This window comes from Papilio polytes, unplaced genomic scaffold, assembly GCF_000836215.1.
Source record: "Papilio polytes unplaced genomic scaffold, Ppol_1.0 DF821400.1, whole genome shotgun sequence".
Taxonomy (NCBI): domain Eukaryota; kingdom Metazoa; phylum Arthropoda; class Insecta; order Lepidoptera; family Papilionidae; genus Papilio; species Papilio polytes.
The window spans coordinates 5,656,913-5,682,966 of NW_013527804.1; the positions used below are offsets into that span (position 1 = coordinate 5,656,913).

Genomic DNA, 26,054 nt, shown 5'->3' on the forward strand with positions numbered 1-26,054 from the left:
GGCGGCGGCAGGGGCGGGGCTATTCTGAACGCGGCGGGGCGCGGCCGCAGTAGCGGGGTACATGCAACGCTACATGCTCATTACAATACAACACACATACACTATCATACACTACGCTACTGCAAACTCATACAACCTTTATCCTGATGAACATAAGTTACATTATTCATATCAATTTTAAATACAAAATATACAAAGTTATTAGTATTCAATTACATAAATACATTTTTTGTACTAAGGTAAAATTTTTGACTAATACAATAATATAATATATAATAATATTTAAATCAATTATACAAATAAAACATATTTTATTTTACAAAACTGTTATAATAATACTTTAAATCATACATTTACATAATCTCTACTTTTAGGTTTTTCAAAGGAATTTCCCTACTAATAAATAAAACTATCATATATTTACAAATCAACGTCAGTTAAAATAATATTGAAATATTAGGCAATCTGCTAAAACCCAATATTACAAAAATAAATAAATAGTATATTTAAATGTCTACATCTCTTGAAATCTAAAAAAACGTATCACATTTGTAAAACATTGTCAAAAGTCACATAATTTGTGTGTTCAAATGTCGGTTCTTTTTATTCCCATTTGTGTGTTATTTTAAATTTTATAAAATAAACTAATACAAGGACATAGTAAAGTGTATAATACAAATTAAAGCTACGCAAAATAACTTACATATAATACATAAGAAGATAGGTTTGTTCATCAAGATAAAAAATAAAAAAAAAAAGATATAAAAGACATCACAACCCAAACTACATATATAACGCAGTTATCCATTTTTAATTTATACATCTATGTTAACTATTAGTTTAATCTTAAAACGATTAAATTAAAAAAAAACATGATATTGCGTTACATATGCTGTTTTCACTATAAGATTTATGTTATATTTTCTTCCTGAAAAATAATTTTTATATATTACAAAACTATTATTTGGCAACTCAACTTGCAATGCACACACGAAAAACAAATAGTAATGGGATTTTGTTGTGAGCAATTAAGTTATTTTTTCTTGAATTGTATTTAGTGTGTTCTTTCCTTTTTGCATTTAATTATTTACAAGAGCATAACAAAATTCCTCCACTATAGTCGGGTTGCGGAGAACAAAGAAATTCGTACAATGTGCTCTTTGCCTATCGCCAGTGTTGATAAACATTTTTTTTTTGTACCGAGATAAAAAATCTTAAATGGAAATAGAACCACTAGGTTCTATTTTAAAACAGTAATAAGTAAAGTTAATTAAAATAATTTCTTTATTTTTTAATTATCAATCACTATATGAAACCAAAAACCCCATACATAGAATAAATCTTAACTTTGGAAGTCAAATATTTAATATCCCTTTAGTGGCGGTCATTGCTTCAGTGTGAACGGGACACACAATATAGGAGCGACAGAGATGGATGCTATCATAATATACGAAATTCTTCGTCCTCCAATCCGTACGTTAGCATATAAATATAATATATAACACACAAACATATCGAATAGTTTTACCGTGGACACGTAGGCTGTATGCGTTAGGTCCACCTGCCGCGAGCCGCGCGCCGCGTGCGGTGAGCGGTAAACGATTATTTTATAAAACCATCCCTTATCCCTACCCTCTAACATCCACAAATATAAGTATTGCAAATACATAAAACGTACATTTGCCTTTCCCTTTTTTTGGCGACTTTATGCCGCCCTATCCTTCCCCTGTCGTATTTTTTAATCAGGGACCTGGAGTGCGGGTGTTACTTATTTCAAAGTATACTAAATTTAAACATAAATTAACATCTATCTAAATCTTAACATCACAATTTGTCTAATACTTCAAAACAATAAAATTATAATTCAATTAGTAAAATTTAGACTACAATTTAAAAACAAAATTTTTATCTACTGGATTGATATGGCAGAGGTAACAAATAAGTACTTCGCTATTTTAGCGAATGACACAAACGATGGCTGCAACTCAACCTTTGTAGTTAATACAGTTAGGGTTGCCTTTATAAAGTTACGTTGATCTTTGTATACTGTACTTTTGGATTATTTACGTCTTAAAAAAAACGGCAATACTTATATTTGTAGTTGGAATACGTTTCTACATCCTAAGTCGGTCTAAGTTGATAAAATTGATAAAAGACGAATAAGTGAAGGTTCAGAGGAAGTATAGATGTTTCTCACATGATATGGTTAGACCGACATAGAATGCAGTTTGAATATATATTTTTAGCGTATGCATTATTATGTAACTTCTGAGGAGTTTGAAAATTAAAGTAATACATTTTTTTAGGAGATATTTCCTTTTTTAACTTTAATATCAATCACCTCATTCCAAAGTTTATTCACACTTGGTCCTTCGAGTCTTATATTCATTACGGTTTCTCTATACATTTGTCTACATAAATGTGTGTGTACACATATATCTGTATATTTTTGATTATTATGTGAAGTGAGATATGAAAAATAATTATTAACCATGGAAAGTGTGAACAACCCCTTAAACAAAACCTATAATCATTTTGTGAGATAGAGAAAAAATGAGAAAGTGGGAAAGAGATAAAAATCTTTAATTCTTTTTAAATTATCCTAAATGACTATAGGTCTTGTACTAAGCAAACAACAATTATGACACTTAGGGCCTGTCCCACCTCTGGCTGATAGAGGCTCAGATAGCTGAAAAATGACATCACTGTCAGATAAGGGAACAAAATCAAATATTTCCATCACATATTTTACACGTTCGATTGTTATCAGACAATTTACAATTTAGTGGGGCAGGCCCTTATTGTTTTCAAATAAAAATATATAACATCTAGACGTATGAGGCAAACCATTATACATGCAAATAAAAAAATTTACATTTATTAATATAACAAAAACATAAGCGATGCAAAGTGGAGAGGAGTTGTGTTGGTTAGTTGATGCAATGGGAAGAGGCCACGATGGATAAATACCATAATAAGGGAATATATGGTTCCTCTATGTACGCGAATATATTTTTTCAGCTAGTAACATAAGCATTTTGTGTAAAATGTTGGTAATGAACGGTAGGTTTTTTCACTGTATGATTCAATAAGTTGAAATGGTGTTGCAAACGAATGCTGAATTTAAACTGCACAAAAAAAACTAAGCAAATAAATATCTCATCATTAAATTCTATGAAAAAATAATTTAATAATTAAACATAATTTTTTATAACTATCATATTCTAGGCGTTCATTTTATCGATTCAATTTTTTTACCATTATTCTAATGGAATCTAAAATCCTCAAGAAAATTGATATCAGCATTCTGGTACTTGACATATATTGTGTTTTTTCCATGTATTACAATTCAGCGTGCGTTAGAGTATTGAGGCACGTATGAGGCATGTGTGAGGTACGTATGACGAACGTGAGAATCAAGTGAGGCTTGTCGGGCATGTATGAGGCGGCATGTGTGTGGTGTGTGACATATGAGGTGTGTGAGGCATGTGAGGCGTGTGAGGCGTGTGAGGTGTTACCTGCGCACGGGGCTGCTGAGCGCGAGCGGCGTGGGCACACCGAGCGCCTTGATGCGCTGCTGCATTGTGGGCGAGGGCCGCGCGCCGTTCGCCCCCGTCTCGTACCGCAGCGGCTCCATCACCACCCGGTAACCGGACGTCGTCGTGCCGTGACTGGAAGTGTACATAATAACTATTACATAAAGGCAAAACATACGAAATTCCACACCAACTGTATGTAATCTTCAAGTGCACAGTTTTCATGAAACTTTATGCCGCAAAAAATAATCACAAATAAATCACCTTTCTAATGGTGAAAGAATTAAAAAAAACTGCCTAGTAGTTTTTCCGTGAATCAAATACATAAAAAAACTAAAAACACAAATCTTTCCTCTTTATAATATTAGTATAGATATTATTACGTAAAAAATGAATAATTCAGGCTATATTTGCATACCCGGTGTTCCTGGGCAGCGGGCTAAGGCGCGGGTAGTGGTGCGCGCGCGGCTGTCTCTCCGGCGGAGGGAACAAGTTGGCGGCCGAGCCGCGGCGCTGCAGCGGCGGCGGCGTCGGCTCGCAGTCCGCGCTCTGAGACGCGCCCGGGCCTTCCAGCTCACCCTCAGCCTCGTGCTCCTCGCGCCCCGGCGACAGCTTCACAACATAACACCCTTAGATAACTTAACGAAAATCGATGAGCTGCAGATCAGCTGTTCGAATGGTTGAAACACATCAGTGATCCGGGTCGCAGCTCGTCAACTTCCATAGTTACAGTACATCGCGTTGGCAATAACTGTTAATATAGTTGAGCCACAGCTCAACGTTTCAAGGCTATTTGAGCTGATCTTTTGAACGGATTATACTGTTCCGTAGATCACCTCGCACAAATAGCAATGGATGTTACTCTAACGTAACCGCTTGGTATTGCCAGAATATTGCGTGTTCGGTGCTAGAACAATTGTGACGAACTATACAAAATATAATGTCTGGTTTACATTCCAGTCCAGCGATCGATATCAGTGTTGGATTACTGGAAAAATATTAACGCTGGTATGCACTTTGAGGATCCCAGTAGATATATTTTCCGATTGAAATCTAGGGCTGATTTTAATCGCTGGGTTGGATTAATGGAAACTGGTAATTCGTGTTGTATAAGCGTGTCGCTTCGAAATTTTATTTACATGTAGTCTTTTTTTGCTTTATTGCTGTATTAATTTCAAAGAAGTAAATGTGTAAATTGTTTGAGACCAAGTAATTTAGTACAAGTGAAAAGTGGACATACTGTAATTAATTTACTTAGAAAAATTAAGACATACAATTTAAAAAACTGTTGAAGTGGCATAAGCTAAAAGTGAACGTTTTTAATTAATATTGAATTGTTAAATAAAACAGACAAACTATTTAGAGAAATAACAAAATACAAGAAAAACAGCAATATGTGTGTAGATTACACAGAAATGTACAAAAAATAATTCCGAAATCTAAATATTAAATTGTCATCTCATCAAATCTATACAAAAATATATTTCTTATATAAGAAGTACTGGCAGCTTGGAAATATTCCACAATATAAGTACAATGTCCATTTGAATTCAAAAAAGGAATCAATACATTTTATTTTAATGTGGAATATTTTCAGCCAGTTTTTATTTAAATTCGAAGTTTTTAGTACTTTTCTAATTTAAATTAGTTTTACCCCCACCAATGTACCATGTAACATTACATTAAACAGAGAGCCAGACATATTCATGTCTTCAATTCACATATATACAAATTTATGTGCCCGTGCAAAAATATAACTTGTGCTGTGAATTGAAGGTATGTTATTGTTTGCTCTACAAGCATGACAACTAGATGATTATTCAACATTTATGATATCAAGCAATTTTGAACTCTAATGAAGCTGTAATTGAAACTATACTAGTGAAGATGAAAGAAAATTATAAAAAAAAAATATGAAAATCAAAATAATTTCATCAATAATATAAAATGTTGTAATTTTGAAGAAGTCTTAAATAAGTTTACATTTAGTTAATCGCCAAAGCTGAAGGTTACTGATATCAAATAATAAACTATATATTAATAGTCAGTTCATACCAGATGATAAAATTAAAAAAAAAGTATTGTGTTTCACATAAGAAAAGAATTGGAATAAATTTTGACAACATTTAGATAAAAAAAGAAATTTTATAATAAATAAATATTTATAAACGAAGGAAAGGTCATTGCTCTGAGAAGATACCGAAAAAAATAAAACACCCCAATTTACTAATAATTTAACTTTAAAACTTAGGAAAATTCAAGTAATTGCTGATGAAAAACCCAGACCCAGGTATCAAAAGTGCGATATAAAAGGGTATATATTGAATGGTAGTGCAATGGTCCTTGGAGCAGGATCCGGCGAGCGCACGGTGCGCGTTAGCAAGCGTCTGGCTCTCACCTTGTTGTAGTGCGCGTGCGCGCCGAGGGCCCGGTGCGCACTGCCGTTGTCCGCCGTGTACGTCTTTACCTGGTGCGTGTCGGTCGCTATGGTTGAGATAGCGGACGCCGACTGGCCCACCATGCCCGGCTCGCGACGCTTCTTGCCGCCCTTGTAGATGTACTTCGAAGGACGGACCAGACTGAAAATTTTAAAAATAACAACTATAATATAGATTTATTAGTAACCGCATTTAATATAAGAGCTTATAGTCTAATGATTGGGGGTACAGAATACCGATATTGCGGTCTAGGGTTGAATCCCGCCATTCGTCTGTTGTCGTGAACTATTCCAACTAAGCTCTATTGGTTCGTCGTTCGTTGATCGTACGTTTATTAAAAAAAAAAACAACTTGCAACTTATCAAACATCACATTTTATCTAAAAAAAAATGTTCATTTTCATTAATAAATTACTATAAAAGATCAATTTAGTCTTCAATTATTTTACCATTTCTCTTATAAATACCGAAATGTAATTATATAGAAAATATACGTTACCTAGGATATTGTGGTCCGAACTGCGTATAACAGCAATTATACCAACAACCCTTAGAGAAAGGGTTGTACCCGCCGGTGAACTTGCCCGTCACCTGCTCGTTGGTGGTGCGACCGCGCGACACCAGCACCATATGGAACCCCGTCAGACCGAAGATGGGAATAGCTAATAGAACTATTACACCCATTATCACCATACTGTTCATATACTGTTAAGTTAATATTTCAATAAAATAATTCGTACTAAAATAACAAGTTTTGTAAAAATGCTAATACTGCCACATATAGACGTGTTTTAAGATTTTAGATTGCTGTTTGTTATGGACATAGACTGGGCTTAATACAGATTTCACACAATTATATCTATCCTAATATAAAGAAAAAAACTTTGTTTGATTGTAATAAATAGGCTCAAAAACTACTGGGCCGATCTCAAAAATTCTTACACCATTAAAAAGCTACGTTATCAGTGAGTAACATTGACTACATTTTTATTATTTTATCACATGAATATCACAAAGACGAAGTTGCGAGCGGAAACTAGTTATTTATAAAAAAGGATACGAGACGATAGGCTCAACCTGCGTGAGGTTCTTGTTATACATAACGAAGTACAGGCTGAAGCCGAATATGCTGAGCATGTGTATCGAGAGCGAGATTAGAAAGAAAAAGAAGAATCGATAATTCCGCCGTCCGATGCAGTTGTTCACCCACGGACAGTGGTGGTCAAATGTCTGGAACAACATTCAGTCAATGATAGACGGTATTACATACATATTACACACATCATATTATATTTGCCTTATAATTGCCTCTAGTAGAAGCATCGAATATGTTACTTTTGATTCTGCTGATTTCGACAGGTAGCAGTTAACCCCTGGTTTATTTAAATAAGACTGTAAAAAAACTCTGCCTCTTAGAGAAAATATACATGATACACGGTTCACACTTGGCCAAGTTCAGTAGCGCTCAATAACAAGACTTTCAATCAACTGGCACAATGTTGACGCTTACTGGCACCAGTGAGTCCATACAATATATGACTGGTTGTACTGTCCAACCGTACTGGCCAAGTGTGACCCGGGCATGATAGATGCGTATTCGCAATACAATTTAAATAATTCAACAGTAACGTATGTAAGCTTACCTCTATGCAATGGTTGCATACGGAGCAATGCGAGCAGCGCGGCGGTCGATAGAACTTGCAGGTGACGCACCACTTCATTCGCACGGTGATGCCGTTGATCTCCACGCTGCGGTACAGCGGCGCGCGGAAGTCGTCCTCGCGGTCCTCGTCAGGTGGAGCTATGGCAACATAATGCAATTTTAAAAACAAATTTACTTCCCAACTGTACTTTAATAAAGTACGTATAAAGATTTACGACACGAAAGTATTTTAAAATCAACTTATCGATTACTTCATAAGGGTACAGTGTCGCACGAAAATCGTTCATGGACCGTGTAAAAAGACACATGATGTAGTTTTCAAGATCGTCGTTATGAGGATGACAGAATACAATGTAACATTTAGATTTAATTTATCGACCGTACTTTAACAGTACAGTGACACACAGAAATCAATTTAAGTCTTCATTAAGTGAAGTTGCACATAATTTAAGTTAACAACTGTACCATGTTAAGGTAAAACGACGACCGGAAGTAGCATAATAAAGAGTTAGGGTTGATTAGTTCACTGACCATACATGCAGTCATGCATTACAAACTCCATTAAGTTCCCATATCTAGCTTATAATAAAACATCTATTTGTTTACCTTGCATCAACAAGATCAAAGTCATACATAGGGTGTTTTAAATGTTGACCTTTTAATAATTACAGTCAAAAGAAAGTAGAACAAAGTTGCATTACTGGTGTTATAGTTCAACAGAGTAGATTTGAACCTGTGCCCTTCAAGTTCACAAGACTCACCAACAAACCTTGCCACTGAACTAGTCACCACTTCAATGTAATAGCATTAATATTTAAGTTGATTAAGCAAGGACATTAAATGTCAACATAATGAATAATATTATAAATGCGAAAGTTTAGATGGATGGATGGTTTGTTAGAGTTTGTAGCATAAATGGCTGAACGGATTTCGATGAAATTTGGCGTAGAAGTAGAGGGTGGCCTGTAAGCACACATAGGCTACTTGCATTTTTTTAAATTCTGCGCGTACAGAGTTGTGGGCGAAAGCTAGTTGTACATGAACTGTTTTGGTATGTAAATTGTAGTTTTTTTTTTGTCCTTAAAGATGTTTATAAACTAAGTGTTTGGATAATCTGTCCGCAAATCTCATAATAGGTCAGTTGAATAACATCTTTTTTTTCCAAATTGTTTGCCGAACAAAACATTATGCATGGTGTTGCAATATCAGCCTATTATCATTGTACAAATATATCAGGCTATTATCTCGTATATTTTTGGTAATACTTGATAGAGATTAATGAGTGTGTATATTTATCTATAGATACAATTTGTTTTCATATGTTTTACTGTTTTACGCTGATTTATCTAAATTTATTAAAGTTTCTTTTTTATAACATTTAGCTATATAAGTAAAATAGGCTATATTGAATACTAGATATTTATCCCTTGTGAATAAAGGCACAAACAAAAGCTATAATAAAACTTGGTGTCAAAACTCTTGTAAACTCAATAATTTCAATCTCGTATTTGAAACAAAAATAATATTGAAATTTACAAAGAATACAAAAAGCATATAATCTTATAAAATTATCTTTTATTAAGTAACTATTAGCACAAACCAGTCTGAAGCATTAATTGCAACACAATGTTTTTACTCAAACTACAAAATGGATTCCAATTAGAGGAATGTTCATAACAATTACTTAATAATAATAATAATAATAATTTATTTAATTCATGTAACAGAATATTACACATATAATATTTACAGGAACACTACATATTATATTACATAGACAGAAGAATTACATATTATATTACATTACACACACACACATAAAGAAAAAGGAGAAACTAAAATTAAAACGATCTAGGGGACCCGATGCCGGCTACGCGCATATGTACGCGCCGCCAGTGCCCCATGATCGGGCAGTCGGGCTTCTCACTAAGCCCTCTTAGGATGCTGTTGGTACTCTCCCGAACTCTGCGTAAAAGAGAGGCCGTACGTTTGCGCAGTATGGCGTTAAAGCCGTCAATCCGCGTTTGCGCAAACATCTCTGACGCACTGCAGTGTCGGGGGAGTCCCAGCAGCATCCTAAGGCTATTATTATATTGGACGCGGAGGGCGCTGACAGCCCGTTGCGTGTAACTAACCCACAGATTGCACGTGTAGAACGTCTGGCAGTACGCCTTAAAGAGTGTGATTTTCACCTCCGTACTACATCGCGCAAATCTGCGGGCGAGCATGTTGGCACGGACTGCCATCGCCCTTCGCTCCCTTTCAATATCTTTGTCGTCCTTCAAGTCCTCAGTGACCACATGTCCGAGGTACTTGAAGGACGACACCTTACGTAGGTCAACTCCGTTTAATTTTATAGGCGGAATATGTTCCATCTTACGACATCTAGCTCGGAACACCATGAACTCGCTCTTGTGCACATTATAGATGAGGCCATGAGTTATCGCATATTTCTCACATATACCGATCAGTCGTCTCAAGGCGGCGACCGAAGGACTCAGCAGCACCATATCGTCCGCGTAACTGATGCTGTTCACTGTGTGACCATCGATGGAACACCCGACACCTGCGCTGCTGAGTTCCACGATCAGCTGATTTATATACAGGTTAAAAAGCGAGGGCGAGGAAAGACCACCCTGCCTCACCCCGCATTCCAACCTATACGACCGAGAAAACTGATCCAGCCATTTGACCTGGTTAGTTTGATGATCGAACCAATATTTTAAAACGTTAATATATTCGCCTGGAACACCGGCCTCAACTAATTTAGACCATAAAATGTCGTACTTAACCAGGTCAAACGCTTTCGTAAGGTCCAAAAAAGCCGCGTAGACAGCAGTCCTCCTATCCGTGTAATACTAATAGCAGTCACAATAGAGAATAATGTATTTCACTATAAAAATAACCAACAAGCAATTTAACACATTCAATGCCACTACATTTAGTTGTGTGTATTCATGACCACTTCAGTAACTGATTAGCCAATAGCCAAGCCAAGGTAGCACTGAAAGTGTTATGTCTCGGGTTTCTTTACTAAGAATCACTTTGTTAAATAAGTAATTAAGTTGCAATATGAATTCTCAATGGTATGTTTTTCCTGGAACATATACAAGGTCTATAATGGCCTGAAGTAAACCACAAGATTAATTTGCATATTTGAATCATTCACACTGCACACAAATATAAATGTGATATTTTAAGATACATACTTTGAAGAATTATATCGATGGGTGAAAGGCTATTTGTTTTAAGCGCCATTCAGTTAAATATTCAGAAGAGCCATTTAAAGTTTTCTTTTTTAGAAAAAAAATCATAAAAGAAAATCCTGAAAATAATTTCAGTTGAAAGATTTTTAGATTCTGCATACTTCATTATTTATTTGATATTTAAAATTTGCTGATTCTGAATATATAAGTAAATATATCCTAAAATGCATAATAATTGAAACAAATTATCTTTCACCCATCGACATGTAATATATCAACTTCTGTTTTGCAACAATTTAACTATAAGTTGTTATAACTATAAGTCAAATATAAGTCAACCTCCAAAGGTTTAACAATGACTTTCAACACTAAACATAATTTTAACACACTTCCAAAAGGTAACCGTTTTTAATATTTTTGCAAACTACACATCACTGGCTCTTATGTAAAGTATTGTGTACCACAAATTTAAGATTACTAACTTGTTTTAATGTTTTAATTAACTTGATAAATAATAATTTCTAAGTAAATTTGAAAGAACTGTAGATTTTTGTTTTCTTTTGTATTCAAATTTATAGTTTTGTTTTGCAACATATGCATTTCAAAGATATACAAGAGATATAGTTAACATAAATGTCATCAATATAAAATAATTGTTATATCTTCTATCTTTTATAACAATAATAAAAAGGTAATCAACTGACCTTTTGGTATCACACCCGGGTCCATGAAAGTGGCCAGTGTAAAATTGGCCAAAACAAAAAAGGTTATGACACCTTGGTATGCAGGTACCCATGGGTGTCGGTGGAGATAATACTGGCATCTGTAAAAAATAAATAAAAAACGTAAATTTTCTACTAATATCAAAAGACTACTAAGCGGAATTGCATACAACACAATATTTTAGGCATATCACTGATCACAAAACTCATTATGCACTAAAAAAACAGTTTGTAGTAATATATAAACAGCAATCATAAGTATTTACTACAGTACAAAAGTGCCAAAAAAATTTAAAGGCAACATTATTTACGACCTCCTAACAAATTTCATATAAAAATCTGGGAAATTAATACAGATTTGTAATCTGTCTTATGCGGTCTAATTGCATCTTAACTCCAAGTAAGACTTACAAAATGTATAAATGATTGATAGAACAGATTATTCTCACAATGTTATCACCAAGTTCTTATTGTTTCATATTATTAAGGATCTATGACAAAACGGAATAGTTTACACCAGTTTATTGCATATACAATTATTACAACACTAGCTTCCATCTGCGCAGATTAAAAAAAAACAAAAGCAAGTAGCCTATGTGTTCTTCCAAACTATCCTCTACAACTATGCCAAATTTCATTGAGATCACTTCAGCCATTTAGGCTACAAACTCTAACAAACATCCATCCATCTAAACTGGCACATTTATAATATTAGTAAGATTGATCTGGGTCAGTAACAATATTACAAATTAAATTGATGTCATATTTTTTAACGATTGATTTGCTTGGGGTTGTTACTGCTTCACCGTTTTATTGTGGAGTACTTCACTCTTCATAATGTCAAAAAACTTTACTAACAAAAAAAAACTGTTGTATATATTCTTGTTCATTCCTAAGCTGACAATTAGCTTTGTTTATATCAATTGGTCACCGGCTCCACAAATACGGCTATAGTAAGCAAATGTATTGAAGGAGAATTTTAAGCAGCCTAATGTAAATAAATGTCTTTCTTTGGAATGATTAGTCAATGGCAACGCGAAGGGGGGCATCATTGGTATACAATAAGATGGAAAATCCATATCCCAAAGCAAATAGGGCAAAGGTAACTATAAGATATTAATAGAAACAATTCTATAATCTTATGTGAAAGTTGCCAACCCTATGAGTAAATTCGTATTCAATCGACATGTTGTATACTTACGGAAAATAAAAAAACAGAGAAGTCGTTCCCAAAAGTAGTGTCCAGGCGAATGTCGCGGGGATGTATCTGGTCTTGAGGTCGCATTTGGGCATATTGTGTCAATTTTAATTCTCTAAAAGCAAATTATCTCGATTTTATTCACCACAGACCAACATGGCCGCGCCTATTAGTATGACAGACAGAAACTGTGTGGCAACAATAATGACTTTGACAGATTTAATTAACCTTTTTCGTTTTTTTTCTAGTTGTAGGCAACATTGCAAAACATTGTAAAAAATAGATAAACGTTTACTCAATTCCCTATTTATTCCCAAAAACAGCTACTGCACCGTAGAACCAGTTCTTCCCATCAGAGAGTTCTGTAATACATTCCCATCTTTGCTGGATATAATGTTCTTTCGGATGCAGATCCGGCGTACGAGGCGAGAGAATTCAAGATGTTGACAAGTTAAGATAAAATCATGCCAAATACGTTTATGTTTTATAGTGATGATGTAGATTTATTTTTAACCTAAATAACATCCTGATATGCATCAGATCCAGCGCACAAAAACGAACTTACATAAGCATAATATATGGCCTTTGACCTAAATATCGATATCGCACAAATGAATGCTAAAATCATTCCGAGAAGCTACAATTTTAATAACTTACACCAACGGAAGATTGTAATTTTATTTACATGACCTATATTAGATGTTATAGCTGTTTATAGCAACACCGATTACAGCTGAAAGCTGAAGTATGAAGTGACAAGTTAAGACAACTTGCAAAAGCATGCTTCGCCTGCCTGTCATATCCAGCTGGTCCGAGACAGAATGAATAAAGGTATTTTTCTGCCTACGTAATAACTATTTTATGCGGGTTTTTTTATTTATTATACAATGAATTGAAAAGTTAAATCCAAAAAATATTGTCAGTCCATAAATTAAATAACGAAATAATTAAACGAGTTAAATAAGTTCCTACAGTTAAAAAATAAACACGTTTACAATATTTTACTTGAGACACACAAGAAGACAAAACTTTATAAATTCACGTGTTTTGTTAGTGTTACATACTATTAAGTTAGTGTATATTTTAACTCATTTTTAAAAACATTCTGTACTAAAACAAGTAACATTACGTATTTATTTGTATGCTATTACAATAAACATTTAATTTTAATTTTTGCTTACTTTAATTCAAGTGTAGAATTCAATAATTTTAAAATTAACCTCCATTGGCTGTAGTTTGAAATGTCATTTTTATTCTATTGCCATTGGTCCAATTTTGTCTTGCAGTCTCGCGGATAAAAATGGCCGCACTGTTGTCTTCATGCTTGTATTTGATGATATGACATTGAATTATCGTAAGTTTTTTGTTGTAATCAGCGAAAACTAGAAGAGACTCTGACTTATATCTCACATTTTCATAAAAACAGAAGTCATAATGTCTGAAAGTACTAGCCCCAGTGTTTTAAGTTATCTAAGGCAGTATAGGTTTCAAAGGAAACCTAACGCTCCAGGGTCTAGCGGTACAATGACTATTGCAGCATCATCATCAAACTCTCGTGAGTAATCATATTTTGTCAGCAACAAAAACGTTACCTACAAACTCTTAGTTTAATTTCGTTGTCAAGATTATTGACCACGTTTTCAGCTGTGTAGTGCGGCTCAAGGTTTTACTTTTTTCTAATGTTTGTAAAATAAACAAATAAAAAATAACACGGTTTTAAGGTTTTTTAATCCAATCTTCAGCGTAATATCTATAACCTGTGTATTATTTTAAATCCTAATGAGAGATGATCGTATTAAACCACGTGAAATTCGAAAGAAACTTCGTAGAACATGGTTTAGTGAACATTTCAGTTGAAAATTAAATTAAAACATTATTAAATACTCCAGTTGACTGAAATAAAGTAGAAATGGAAAGGCTTTTTTACTTCTATGACTGCTACCTTATATTTTTACTCTTCACTTTAGTTATTTTAATTACTTAAAATCACTCTAAACATGCGTGAAATGTATGTAGTTATATCAACTACTGTTATATTACATACAGTTATGACATTTTTAAATCTGTTTATATTTGTATCATGCAAAAGCATTGTTCACAATTATAAAACAATTTTCTTATAATTCCATTACTTGATAAAGCTATACTCATTAATTAATGTCAAGCATCTTTCTGGGCTTAATCATCTTGTGTTCTAAGGCATTACAATTTATTTTGAAGATCTACTTAACTTCAGTTTTAATAATTATAATTTTCACATCTTGTAATACAAGTTTTAGTTCTAAACAGTAAAGAAATCTTAACATTTAATGTATACCAAAATGATGATTTTATAGTAGAATAATCATAAAACTCAATTGATGTGATTTAAAAAAATGTATCATAGTGCAATATGGATAAAAGCATTTACATAAAAACTTTTTTTTCACAGAATCCATCATAAGAATGCCAGCTCCTGTGGGCAATAGGAATGGGCCCATTGTTTACAAACGAATAAGAATATTGGATTCAGATTCAGATGACTCCCCATCACCGGCTAAGAAGCCTGCCACAGCACAAGTGGAGCTCACCACAGGGGTTAAAGAGAGGAGATTCCGGAATATGCTAGAAATGTTTCCAGAGATAAGTCCCATGGTAAGATGGTAAAAATGTATTATTTAGTTATGATATTAAAAGGCAATTTATATGTTTAAATTTAAGAGAGTGGCAAATAAATTAACAATGAAAAGAATGCATATTAACATCATCTCTATCAACCTACTCTTGTAGAGTTGGTTCACTGGGTTTTTGTCCTCCAAATAACTCAATCCTCCATCATCTCAGATGACTGAGGACTGAGGACCGACCCATGGGTGGTGAGAGGTAGTGATGACACTACCTTTCTTAAATAGTTGCTCATATATTCAAATTTCTACAGTACATAAGTTATACTTTGAAAAACAAAATCACTTACCTAATAACTTATACTAATAATTAACTACATTTTTTTTGTTTCTTAGTTAATAAAGAATACATTAGTGAAACAAGGCTGGAATGAAGAGCGTACAAGAGATGAGCTGTTGAAAAATGATCCAGAAACTGTTGATAAGGGTTCATCCAACTTTATAAGCCCGCGGCCATGCTTCTCCGGTAATATGTCACGGTCTAACGGAAATATGGGTATTGTTAGAGTGACCAGTGGTAGACCAGTTACAGTAGTTAAGAAAGCATTAGCCTCTAAAGGTGGGAGAGCCAGACGGGGCAGTAGTGGCAGTGAAGATGAAGATTATGGAGTCAAGAAAGGAAAGGATGACAAAGTATATGACAGGTGAGTTGTGATACATAATCTATCTGCGATTTTATATTTGTCACTATTAAAAAATTTAACTGCCTAGTGATTATTGATGCTTTAAAAATCTCTATAATTTAACATACAAGCAAGTAGTCAATGGAATTCGTAAAATTATCGTAGTAACCGCCGCTTATCGACATTCGCATTTGTAGTGCATTGGTTTTGTTCAATAAAGAAGATTATCAGAGAGACCATAAACATAAGATACCTATGCATCCCGTCATCCAGCAAAGAACTGATAGTAAAATAAACTAATAGTAGAACTAAGTAAAATGATGGAAATTGTATGAATCAAATACTCTTTTATTAACAACTTAATATCTTTTCAGTGATGACTCTGATAATGAAGTGACTGATGACCTTGTGGGTGACAAACGTAAAGTATTTGAATTTCTGAACACAAGTAACATGAATGAGTTGTCACTGTTGAGTGGCTGTTCGCAGAAGAAGGCAGAAGCTATTATAGGATTAAGGCCATTCAATGGCTGGTTAGATATGGTAAGAGTGCTTTAACATTTTTAATTATACATTTTACAGAAACTTTCAGAATCGGTAATAGGTAAATCTACCCTTAAGTAGTGCTTGAATGTAGATTAAATACTAGCTTTCGCCCGCGACTCCGTCCGCGAGGAATTAAAAAAAACAGTAGTAAATAGCCTATGAGTTCTTTCTTCCAGGCTATGCTCTACATCTGTGCCAAATTTCATTAAAATCCATCAGCAGTTTAGGCTACAAACTCTAACAAAATCCATCCATCCATACTTCCAAATTTTCACATTTTTAATTTCAGTAAGATTAGAAGGATCAAGAATCAACACTAATGAACTATTTAAGTAATCATTTATTCACTCTGGGTGTAGCTGTGATATTTACTTTTACAGAAGTCATGTACTTTTCTAAGAAAACTTAAAAAATCTACACTAGCAAATTAATTATGTTTTATTACAATTTCAGGTAGAAAAATTCAATAGTAACAAATTATTGAGTACAGAGTTATTAAATTCGACTCAACTATTATTAAGCACTAGGAACAATATCCAGCGTCTAATGAAGAAGTGTGTGGGCTTGGCGCAGCAGTTGGAGGCTGCGGTGGCCGCTGGGGCTGGGAGACTCAAACAGCCTAGTATTTTGGACACTAGGTATGGCCAACATACTAAATACTAGCAAATTATAATATAGAGTATTGGTAAAAGTTTTTGACTAATGAAAAAAAATTGTTTATAGCATTTATAGTAGTATGTTACTCTTATTTTACTAAAAAGCCAATGGAATGTTGGCGAATCCGTTTTGTATTTACGAAGAGAACGAGACATTGCGATATGTGCACAAGATAGAAAGAGATAGATAGTAGATTGTCGACTCCATAGTTTTAAGGTTAATGATGTGTCGCTGTTAGTGTGACTATAAGTCTTCTCAGATACCAGAGACAATTTCTTTTTATTTCGAATTAAAGCATTTGTAATATAAATCAATATAAGTATGACTTTAATATTTCAGTTTAAAACTAGCTCCTTACCAGTTGGTGGGTCTGAACTGGTTAGCGGTGCTGCACAAGCAGGGTGTGTCCGGTATACTGGCGGATGAGATGGGGCTCGGTAAGACTGTGCAGGTGATAGCATTCCTCGCACACCTCAAGGAGACTGGACAAGCACGTGGTACACACCTGATTGTGGTCCCGGCTTCTACATTAGGTAAGTTCTAGTTAACTTTACACTTTTCTTTTGAAATAAAAATCTTCTATACAACAAACATTTGTAAATTTGTCACCTATGTTTCTATATGCTTTAAAATGATTAACAATGTTCTGCAATTTCCAAAATAATACTAATGTTTTTAGTTTTAATGAAAGTAAGAGAAATATCCATACATACACAAGGCACAAACACTAACCTTTGGCAAATTCTTGGTTTGTATTAAACAAACTAGCTGTTCCCATGCGGCTTCACCCGCATGAAATTATGAAAATTTTATTTTATTGTTTACATTTGTCAAATTATCAATACCAAATGTCAAAATGACATTACATGACAAACCTTGACTGTCTTGCTTCCTTGATGTTGGCAGCAACTTATGATCTCTTTCCCACATTAGGGTTGTTATCCAAAATATTTACCCCCTAAGTTTAATTGCGTGAAATATATAGCCTAAAGCGTGACGTAAGTGTAAGGCTTTTTATTTAATAAAGAATTATACAAAAATATGCTGTAAATGCTGATATCTTAGGCAACAAAGAAGTGTGTGTTTACGCTTTATTATAATAGTATAGATGATTGATGGTATCTATTTTGACTTGGCACATGCCAGTATCGACTAGTTTTCCAAATGTTTTCATACAAGTGTATAGACAGTAATGTATATTCTAGACAACTGGAGCGGCGAGCTGGCGCGCTGGTGTCCGTCACTGCGAGTCAGCAAGTACTACGGCAACCCTGAAGAGCGCCGTCAGCTCCGCGTGGAGTACGCACGAGGACTGGATAACATCGACGTCGTACTTACCACGTAAGTAATCTAACTAATTATTAGTGCCAATGTTTAGATGTATGGGTATTTATTAGATGTTATCTCTATAACAACTCAACGGATCTTGATGAAATATATACTTGTAAAACACGTAGGTGTATGTTTTCGTAGTGGAATCGCGGGTAAAAACTAGTACCACTGTTAGGTAACACACACACTTATTGTGTACTAGCCTTTGCAAATGACATCGCCCGGGTGGAATTTAAATAAATCCTAGTAAGTAGCTTATGGCCACCTGGCTATGTGCTTTAATCTGTGCCAAATACGATCAAAATTCGTTTGAGTTTTGGTAAATAAAGAAACATACATACATCCAATATCCATAATGTAAGTGTGATTTCAAATAAGAATGTTCGGCACAAAAATTGATTTGCAGTGCATACTCTATTGATTTTTGCAATATGACAGCTATGTAATAAAACATACTTTCTGGTTATTTGAATATTGATTTACTAATATTTTTGTAACTAATTCCAGATACACGATGGTGAGCAGTTGTCCTGAGGAGCGCAAGATGTTCAGAATAACATCTATGCACTATGTCATTTATGATGAAGCTCATATGTTGAAGAACATGTCTACACAAAGATATGACAATTTATTGAGGATCAAGGTAAGATAATTTAAAGCATCGGTTAATGTATCATTATAATGCATTTTTTTTACCCTTAAAAGCCTGATTTTTCAAATCGAATTTACAAAATGTATATGCATACCCTTTACTGTGTTTCTTATTGAAGGGTTAAAATATTAAAAGAATCAAAACAATATTATATATAAACAAAATTATACAATATTATATATGCTCTTTTTTGTTTACTAACTTGAAGATTATATTAAAATCGATTGTAGGTATTGATTTTTTTTTGGTAAAAAAATGTGTTTTATTGGCGTCTTAGAAATTTTGTCCATAGTTGATATTTTTAAATACCTGATTCTAATCATACTAGTATCGTTCATGCGAAAGTTTGGATGGATGGATATTACTACGTATTACCAAATCTCGCTAAAATGTAGCACAGATGTATGATGTAGTCTGGAACACGTCGGCTACCTAACAAGTTTTTTTTATTTCTAATTGTATTGTAATATTGTAAAAGACTAGTATTATTTTATTATATATAATTTCAGTCGAAACACCGTCTGCTGCTGACGGGCACGCCGCTGCAGAACAACCTGCTGGAACTGATGTCTCTGCTGTGCTTCGTGATGCCGCACATGTTCTCCGGGAAGACGGACGACCTCAAGAGCTTGTTCCAGAAGAATGCAGTAAATATACTTAACTTATAAAATCAGAAAAAAAAAATATTTTTTCATACTTAATTGGTTAATTAGCGACTTGTTTAGGTATTTCTTCTTGTAAATTAAATGTACTTATTTGAATTTATTATTCGATTATAATTGTTTAATTGTAAAATTAAAAAATGTTAACGTCCGAATCGATGCCTTCGTGTGATTATTAACTTATATTTAAATAGGAGTTGTTTCCCCTAAGATATTTAGGTGATAACCTAGTTTAAAATAACAAAAAGAAAGGATGTATGTGCTTGTTTGTAACAAATAAACTCAAAATGCGCTTGGCTGATTTTAAAAATTCTATCACCATTAAAAAGCTACATAATCACTGAGTGAGATAGGCTATATTACGTTAATTTAAATTCCGCTCGGAGGAAGTCACGAGCGAAAACTTATAGTAATTTATATATTACAGAAAGTGAAAACAAAAAAGGCGAATGGTACTGTTTCTCCAGAAGATGATGTGCCAGCATTCGAGGAGAGTCAAATCCAACAAGCCAAGAGGATAATGAAGCCTTTCGTGCTGCGAAGACTGAAGCGGGACGTGCTGCAGGACTTGCCCAAGAAGACCAACCACACGGAGCTGTGCCCCATGTCCGGTAAACAGCAGATGCTGTACAAGAATCTCATCGCTGCGTTCTCAGCTAAGGATGGCACGGTTAGTACCTTTGTAATAATATCCCATGTGAAATTTGCTTGTCAAGGCTTCTACTAGGTGAAGTCTAGTATTAGAGAATGAAATATGGTGAAGAAGTTGAGGTAAAATACTAGTAAGAATCTATAGTTTAATATAAGAAAGTGTATATACACATCTCATAGCATATTTTTAAATGATTCTTAAATTAAAAAAGCCATACACTTACGCTTTAGGCTATATGTTTTCACGCTATTGAACTCAGGGGGTGAATAAATTTAAAATAAGCCATTATGTGGGAAAGGGACATTAAACTCAAGCTGCCAATATCAAAGATGCAAGGTTGCTAAGGTAATGGCTATTATTCAATTTCAAAAGCCTTTGTTATTTGTGCATTTGAGACTGACAAATGTAAGCAATCAGCTTGTGTAATCTTACTAATATTACAAATGCGAAAGTTTGGATGGATGGATGGATGGATGATAGAGTTTGTAATCTCAGCGGTTAAAAGAATCTGGAAGAACACAGGCTCACTTTTTTTTAATTCCACGCATACGGAGTCGCTGGCGATAGCTAGTTTGAATATGAATGTTTTAGATTCATGCGACGACCGAGCAGAGTGGGTTATCGATGATGATGGATATGCGGAAGCTGGCCAACCATCCCCTGCTGCTGCGATACCACTATACAGAGAATGTTCTACGCAAGCTGGCGGGGCGACTGGTGCGAGAACACGGCTATAAGGAGAAGAACGAACAATATGCATATGAAGACCTGCTCTGCATGTCCGATTTCCAGATACACCAGCTGACACTCACCTACCCTGTAAGTAATAAAGCTTATTCATATTAATTACTATAGTAATCTATATATCGGTACGTATCGGACTTTGAAAGGTTCGGTAAAAAGTAGATGCACGCGAGAATCTTAGAAGACGTTTTTTTTTAAAATTCCACGCTAACGAAGTTTGCGGGCAGCTCGTAAAAAAGTAAAGAACCTTTTTAGTGCCATCCAAAAAAAATTCAGTGTTATACAAAATAAAAAAAAACATGTATGGAAATTTGAACAGATGGCAAAAGGGGGGAGGTTCAACTTAACCGACACTGGTTAAGATCCCTTGTCGAGCTGGTTTTCAGCCACGTCCCCCTTTTCCAAGATTTTCCATTCCCAAAGTAAATGCGAAAGTTTACATGTATGGATGTTTGTAAGAGTTTGGATGATGTTTTCTGAAACTCATAGACTAGTTTGTTTTGTTTTTTAATTCCACGCGGACGGAGTCGCCTGCGAAAGCTAGTTAAATACAGGCATTTGTATTGTCAATTTTAACACTAAAAGGTATTTACGTATTTGGTATGGAATTAGGAGTTTAAGAAAGTTTTAAAATCTCTTCCAGAGTATAAGATCTCATTCCATCCCTGACCACCTTATCCTGGACTCGGGCAAGTTCCAAAAGCTGGACGAGATGTTGCCCCGGCTGCAGGCGGAGGGTCACCGTGTGCTGGTGTTCAGTCAGTTCACCATGATGCTGGACATCCTCGAGCCCTACCTCAAGCTGCGCCGCTACCGGTACCTGCGGCTGGACGGCAGCACCGCTGTTACTGATAGGTATAACAATATTCAAATAATATTGCGGCTCGTGTGTACTTACACATGTGTAGGTGCTGAGTAGTATTACAAATGGAATTGTTTTCAGCAGATCGTTTATGGTATAAAGTTAAAATAGATATGTACTTTTATTATTCCCATTTTGGCTCTTGTTTTGTCTATTATTAAAACCCACTTAGATAGAAAATCACATAAAAGGACACGGCAGGTAAAGTGTATTTTTATATGTCTATTCTCCTGTCACAATCACAAAAAGTGACTCATAATTTAGTTTGACATATGTCCACCTGGTAAAATATCCTTTTCGAACTATACTTTGAGCTCCATGGAAGATTTTCTGTAGATCCAACATTATCTTTAAGTCTGCAAAAAAACTTTAAAAAGGCATTGTATTAACAATGATTGACAATAAACGCGATTTAACACTAGTGTTAAATCGCGTTTATTGTCTTCGACTCACTTTTAATCACAGTACAGAAAAATTGTGCTCTTGTAAGTCCATATGGGTAGAGAGATCATATCAAAAATGGCCAAGTATGAATTAATATTTTTCTATTGTATTACAGACAAGAGTTAATAGACCAGTACAATACGGAGGATATCTTCGTGTTCCTGCTGTCGACTCGCGCCGGCGGACTCGGCATCAACCTGACGGCCGCGGACACCGTCGTCATACACGACATCGACTTCAACCCATACAACGACAAGCAGGCGGAGGACAGGTGACATACAAACACATACAACACTCAGTGTTTACTAAATACAGTAGAACCTCGATAACTCAAACCTCGGTAACTTCAAAAAATAATATGTTCCTTTCCCATCAGAGCCCAAAACCTCTAAAACATAGACCCTTGATAACTATAACCTCTATAAGTTAAAATATCTTGTGTTTCCCTTGGACTTTAACTTAACGAAGTGCTACTGTACAGAGTTTTCACCGCTACTCCGTCTGCACGGAATTATAAAAGTGGTGGTAGTCTTCAGACTGTTTTACATTTTTGCCAAATTTCATCAAAATCTGTAAGTTGTTCCGGAGATATCTTACAACAAACTATCATCCATCCATCCAAATCACATTCATAATATTAAATATCCTACGGAGGATTATCTGTGATAGCTTGTTTATTTGTCAGCAAAATAGAATAGGTTTTTTTTAATGTCATATTTTTGGATGTAAAATATGAAATGTTAATAAAATAGATTTTTTAAATTAGTTCGTCACACTGGACACTAAGGGTTAAGTTTAAGTCTTTACTTCCTTTTGTATTTTTTAAATTTTTTTCTTTTATTAACGTTTTTGATGTTGCAGATGTCATAGAATGGGTCAGACCAGACCTGTGACGATATACCGGTTGTTAAGCGCCGGTACGATAGAGGAAGGAATATATCAAGTGGCGCAGGAGAAGTTGAACTTGGAGAAACATGTTACAGGAGCTGACGGTAAAAAAAAAAACAATTAAAAAGTAGATTTATCATATTACCCATTATTATAGTCATGTTTTCTAAAGAATCTGTAGATTTCTTGCACTAAAGTGTTACTTTAGCGATTTTTAAACGATTTGTATATTGTCGCGCTTTTTTTAATGTTTTTAAAATTAATTTCAGAAAATGAAGCAGCGGAACAGAAGAATGTTGTGCGACTGCTGTCAGTCGCGCTCGGCCTCACCTCGCCCAACAAATGATTGTTGGCCAAACATAATGCTGGCGTCGTCTTAGTACCGCAATCAACGACACTTGCACAAATGTGAACGTGGAGCGAACAAAACTGCAAATCTAGACATTTGTCCAAATGGAACTATCTTTTCTTCATCTATGAGTGACATTTGCCCAGATAGTACCAACATTCATTCATATGTTACCAATATTTGTCCAATTGGAACCAACGTTTGTTCATGTGACCTGCATTTTCCCAAATTTAACCCACATATGTCATATTACATTTGCACAAATGTTGACAGAATTGACCATAAAAGCTTGCCCAATAGTGACTTGTACTAAAAATATCCAGTGCATATTGTTGCTGCAGTGACGTAAGTTATATTTATCTTACCTTTTGTATGAGGGTTTTAGGTCCATTAAGACCGGAGCTGAGATCAGAGCTAATTATTGCAAACGAAATTGAACAGATAAGGTTTAGTGTAGTTTGATGCTTGTTCTTTGATAAGATGCAAAGGAAAATAAACCTTGTTTCAATTAGATAAGGCTCAATTTTATTTGCGATATAATTAAGCTCCAGTCTGAATTGGACCCTTTGAATGTAATGACGTCACTTATATTGCTGTCTTTGTTTAGTCAAAATGAATAAAAGAGATGTCTATATGTGTGACAATTGTCGTGTTTGTAACCACATTAACTTTGATTATGAGTTTGTAAGTAATTGTATATTCATGTAAATTCTAGGATACAGTAAAACTGATGTATAATAACATTTAACCTATATTTTAATTAATGAGTTGTATAGAATTAAAAAAAAAAATTGTGAACACTAAAAATATATTTAAAAACTTTAGCAGTTCACTCAAAGAATAGGATGACTGTCTCTACTACTTTGCCAGGTACCATCCTCACCATCTCGATAGCTGGCTTTCCACAACCGTGCGGTTTTCGCGGAGCTTTCTGCATAGCCGCGTTGTGGAACGGTCTGTCCTTGGCGGTATTTCCAAACCAATACGACTTAGGGTCCTTCAAGAAGCGAGCCTATCATTCCCTCAAAGGCCGGCAACGCATCTGTAGTTCCTCTGGTGTTGCGGATGTCCATGGGCGTCATTGACCACCTTTGTGTTCCCGCCGCTCGTTTGCCCCCCTTTTTTATAAAAAAAAAAACTAAATGTCATTGAAATTGTTAAAATTTACTTGAAAATGAGTAATTATTATAAATTTAAACAATTTAACCTCTATTACGCTGCGTACATATTTTTGTATCATCATTTTGACTCCGAAACATTTAAAGGACTTACAGCCTTACAAATAAACGCGGTACAAATTTCTTAGAGTTAATTTATTCTATTTATTAAGCAAAATTTATACTAATATTTGCTTTATTCCTAAATTACATTTTCAGTGCAATGTGTTAATAAAATTTCTCCTTTTCTGTGGTCCTTTAGATCTTTTACTTATCGTCTGTTTTCACAAAAACTTATCAAACGTAAACTGGCTTATTATTTAATAGTAACTTATTTATACGAAAATATTAATATTATGCAAAAATAACTGATTTAACTACCTCATTCCAGTATTTATAAAAACCAGTTTCCGTTTGAAAATGCTTTAGAAAATGAATTTATAGTAATTTGTATAAAAATGTCGTTTTTAAATCTATACAACTCTGATGTGATGAATGCATGGTGAAAATTGTTTTTTAAATTAACAAAATCCAATAGTCACAGGAAAAGACAAAAAAAATCTATAAAAAATATTGTTAAAAATTATGAAATTTAAATAGCACTTTTGGTTTATATAAAATTATATATTTTTGTATATCCTAAAGGCTTAAAGACGAATTTTGCACTTAAATGCCTCATAGATATATAAGTTAGAACTTAATTATTCAACCCAACGTTTAAAGTATACGTCTTTTCAAATATCCTGTAGTTTCACTTAACATTGTGTTCTGAGGGTCTATCATGAAAACACTTGCCAGAACGTATTCATAACGCGAAAAACAAAATATGGTATGAGATTTTTATTGTTCTTTACTTATATTTAATTTTTGTTAATAATCTTATGAAAAGATTCTCATAAGTGTTTGTAATAAGCCCTCTGTGCATTCGATGTTGGAAGTCGCCAAGATTTTCGAATACTTGTAATTTTTTCATTGTTATACGAAAAGATTTTTCAGTTTCAATGTCTTGATTCCATTATAATGTTGATAAATTTATGAAATATCAAAAAGTTTGAGATTGT

General features: G+C 34.4%; 2 protein-coding genes across 3 annotated transcripts; one reads left to right on the forward strand and one right to left on the reverse strand.

Annotated features, from left to right (window-relative positions):
• Positions 1-3,285: 3,285 nt before the first annotated feature.
• On the reverse strand, positions 3,286-12,949 carry LOC106108962 (palmitoyltransferase ZDHHC5). Its single transcript, XM_013290334.1, has 8 exons — positions 12,766-12,949; positions 11,547-11,665; positions 7,617-7,774; positions 7,034-7,203; positions 6,473-6,667; positions 5,935-6,115; positions 3,955-4,148; positions 3,286-3,671 (listed from the first exon to the last, which is right to left on the reverse strand). The coding sequence occupies exons 1-8, from the start codon at positions 12,855-12,857 to the stop codon at positions 3,515-3,517; spliced, it is 1,266 nt and encodes a 421-aa protein (XP_013145788.1). The 5' UTR covers positions 12,858-12,949; the 3' UTR covers positions 3,286-3,514.
• A 558-nt stretch (positions 12,950-13,507) lies between these two features.
• On the forward strand, positions 13,508-24,779 carry LOC106108931 (SWI/SNF-related matrix-associated actin-dependent regulator of chromatin subfamily A containing DEAD/H box 1 homolog). 2 transcript variants are annotated; one of them, XM_013290293.1, is made up of 15 exons: positions 13,508-13,593; positions 15,194-15,396; positions 15,762-16,069; positions 16,423-16,591; positions 17,048-17,232; positions 17,591-17,784; positions 18,457-18,592; positions 19,091-19,226; positions 19,745-19,882; positions 20,325-20,567; positions 21,141-21,368; positions 21,937-22,148; positions 22,715-22,870; positions 23,461-23,591; positions 23,757-24,779. In XM_013290293.1, exons 1-15 carry the CDS (start codon positions 13,584-13,586, stop codon positions 23,831-23,833), a joined length of 2,526 nt encoding a protein of 841 aa, XP_013145747.1. In that variant the 5' UTR covers positions 13,508-13,583; the 3' UTR covers positions 23,834-24,779. The 2 variants fall into 2 exon arrangements, with proteins under 2 accessions (XP_013145747.1, XP_013145746.1); XM_013290292.1 differs by lacking the exon at positions 13,508-13,593 and adding an exon at positions 14,049-14,317.
• Positions 24,780-26,054: the final 1,275 nt, after the last annotated feature.

Excerpts from the sequence above, each read along its gene's own strand:
- LOC106108962 (XM_013290334.1), bottom strand. The coding sequence starts at position 12,857 with ATGCCCAAATGCGACCTCAAGACCAGATACATCCCCGCGACATTCGCC. Across the intron at positions 11,666-12,765 it reads TCTCTGTTTTTTTATTTTCC|ATGCCAGTATTATCTCCACC; the intron begins GTAAGTATACAA and ends TATTTTTTACAG. Across the intron at positions 3,672-3,954 it reads CCGCTGCCCAGGAACACCGG|TCACGGCACGACGACGTCCG; the intron begins GTATGCAAATAT and ends GTACACTTCCAG.
- LOC106108931 (XM_013290292.1), top strand. The coding sequence starts at position 14,197 with ATGTCTGAAAGTACTAGCCCCAGTGTTTTAAGTTATCTAAGGCAGTAT. Across the intron at positions 18,593-19,090 it reads ATCGACGTCGTACTTACCAC|ATACACGATGGTGAGCAGTT; the intron begins GTAAGTAATCTA and ends AACTAATTCCAG. Across the intron at positions 21,369-21,936 it reads AGCTGACACTCACCTACCCT|AGTATAAGATCTCATTCCAT; the intron begins GTAAGTAATAAA and ends AATCTCTTCCAG.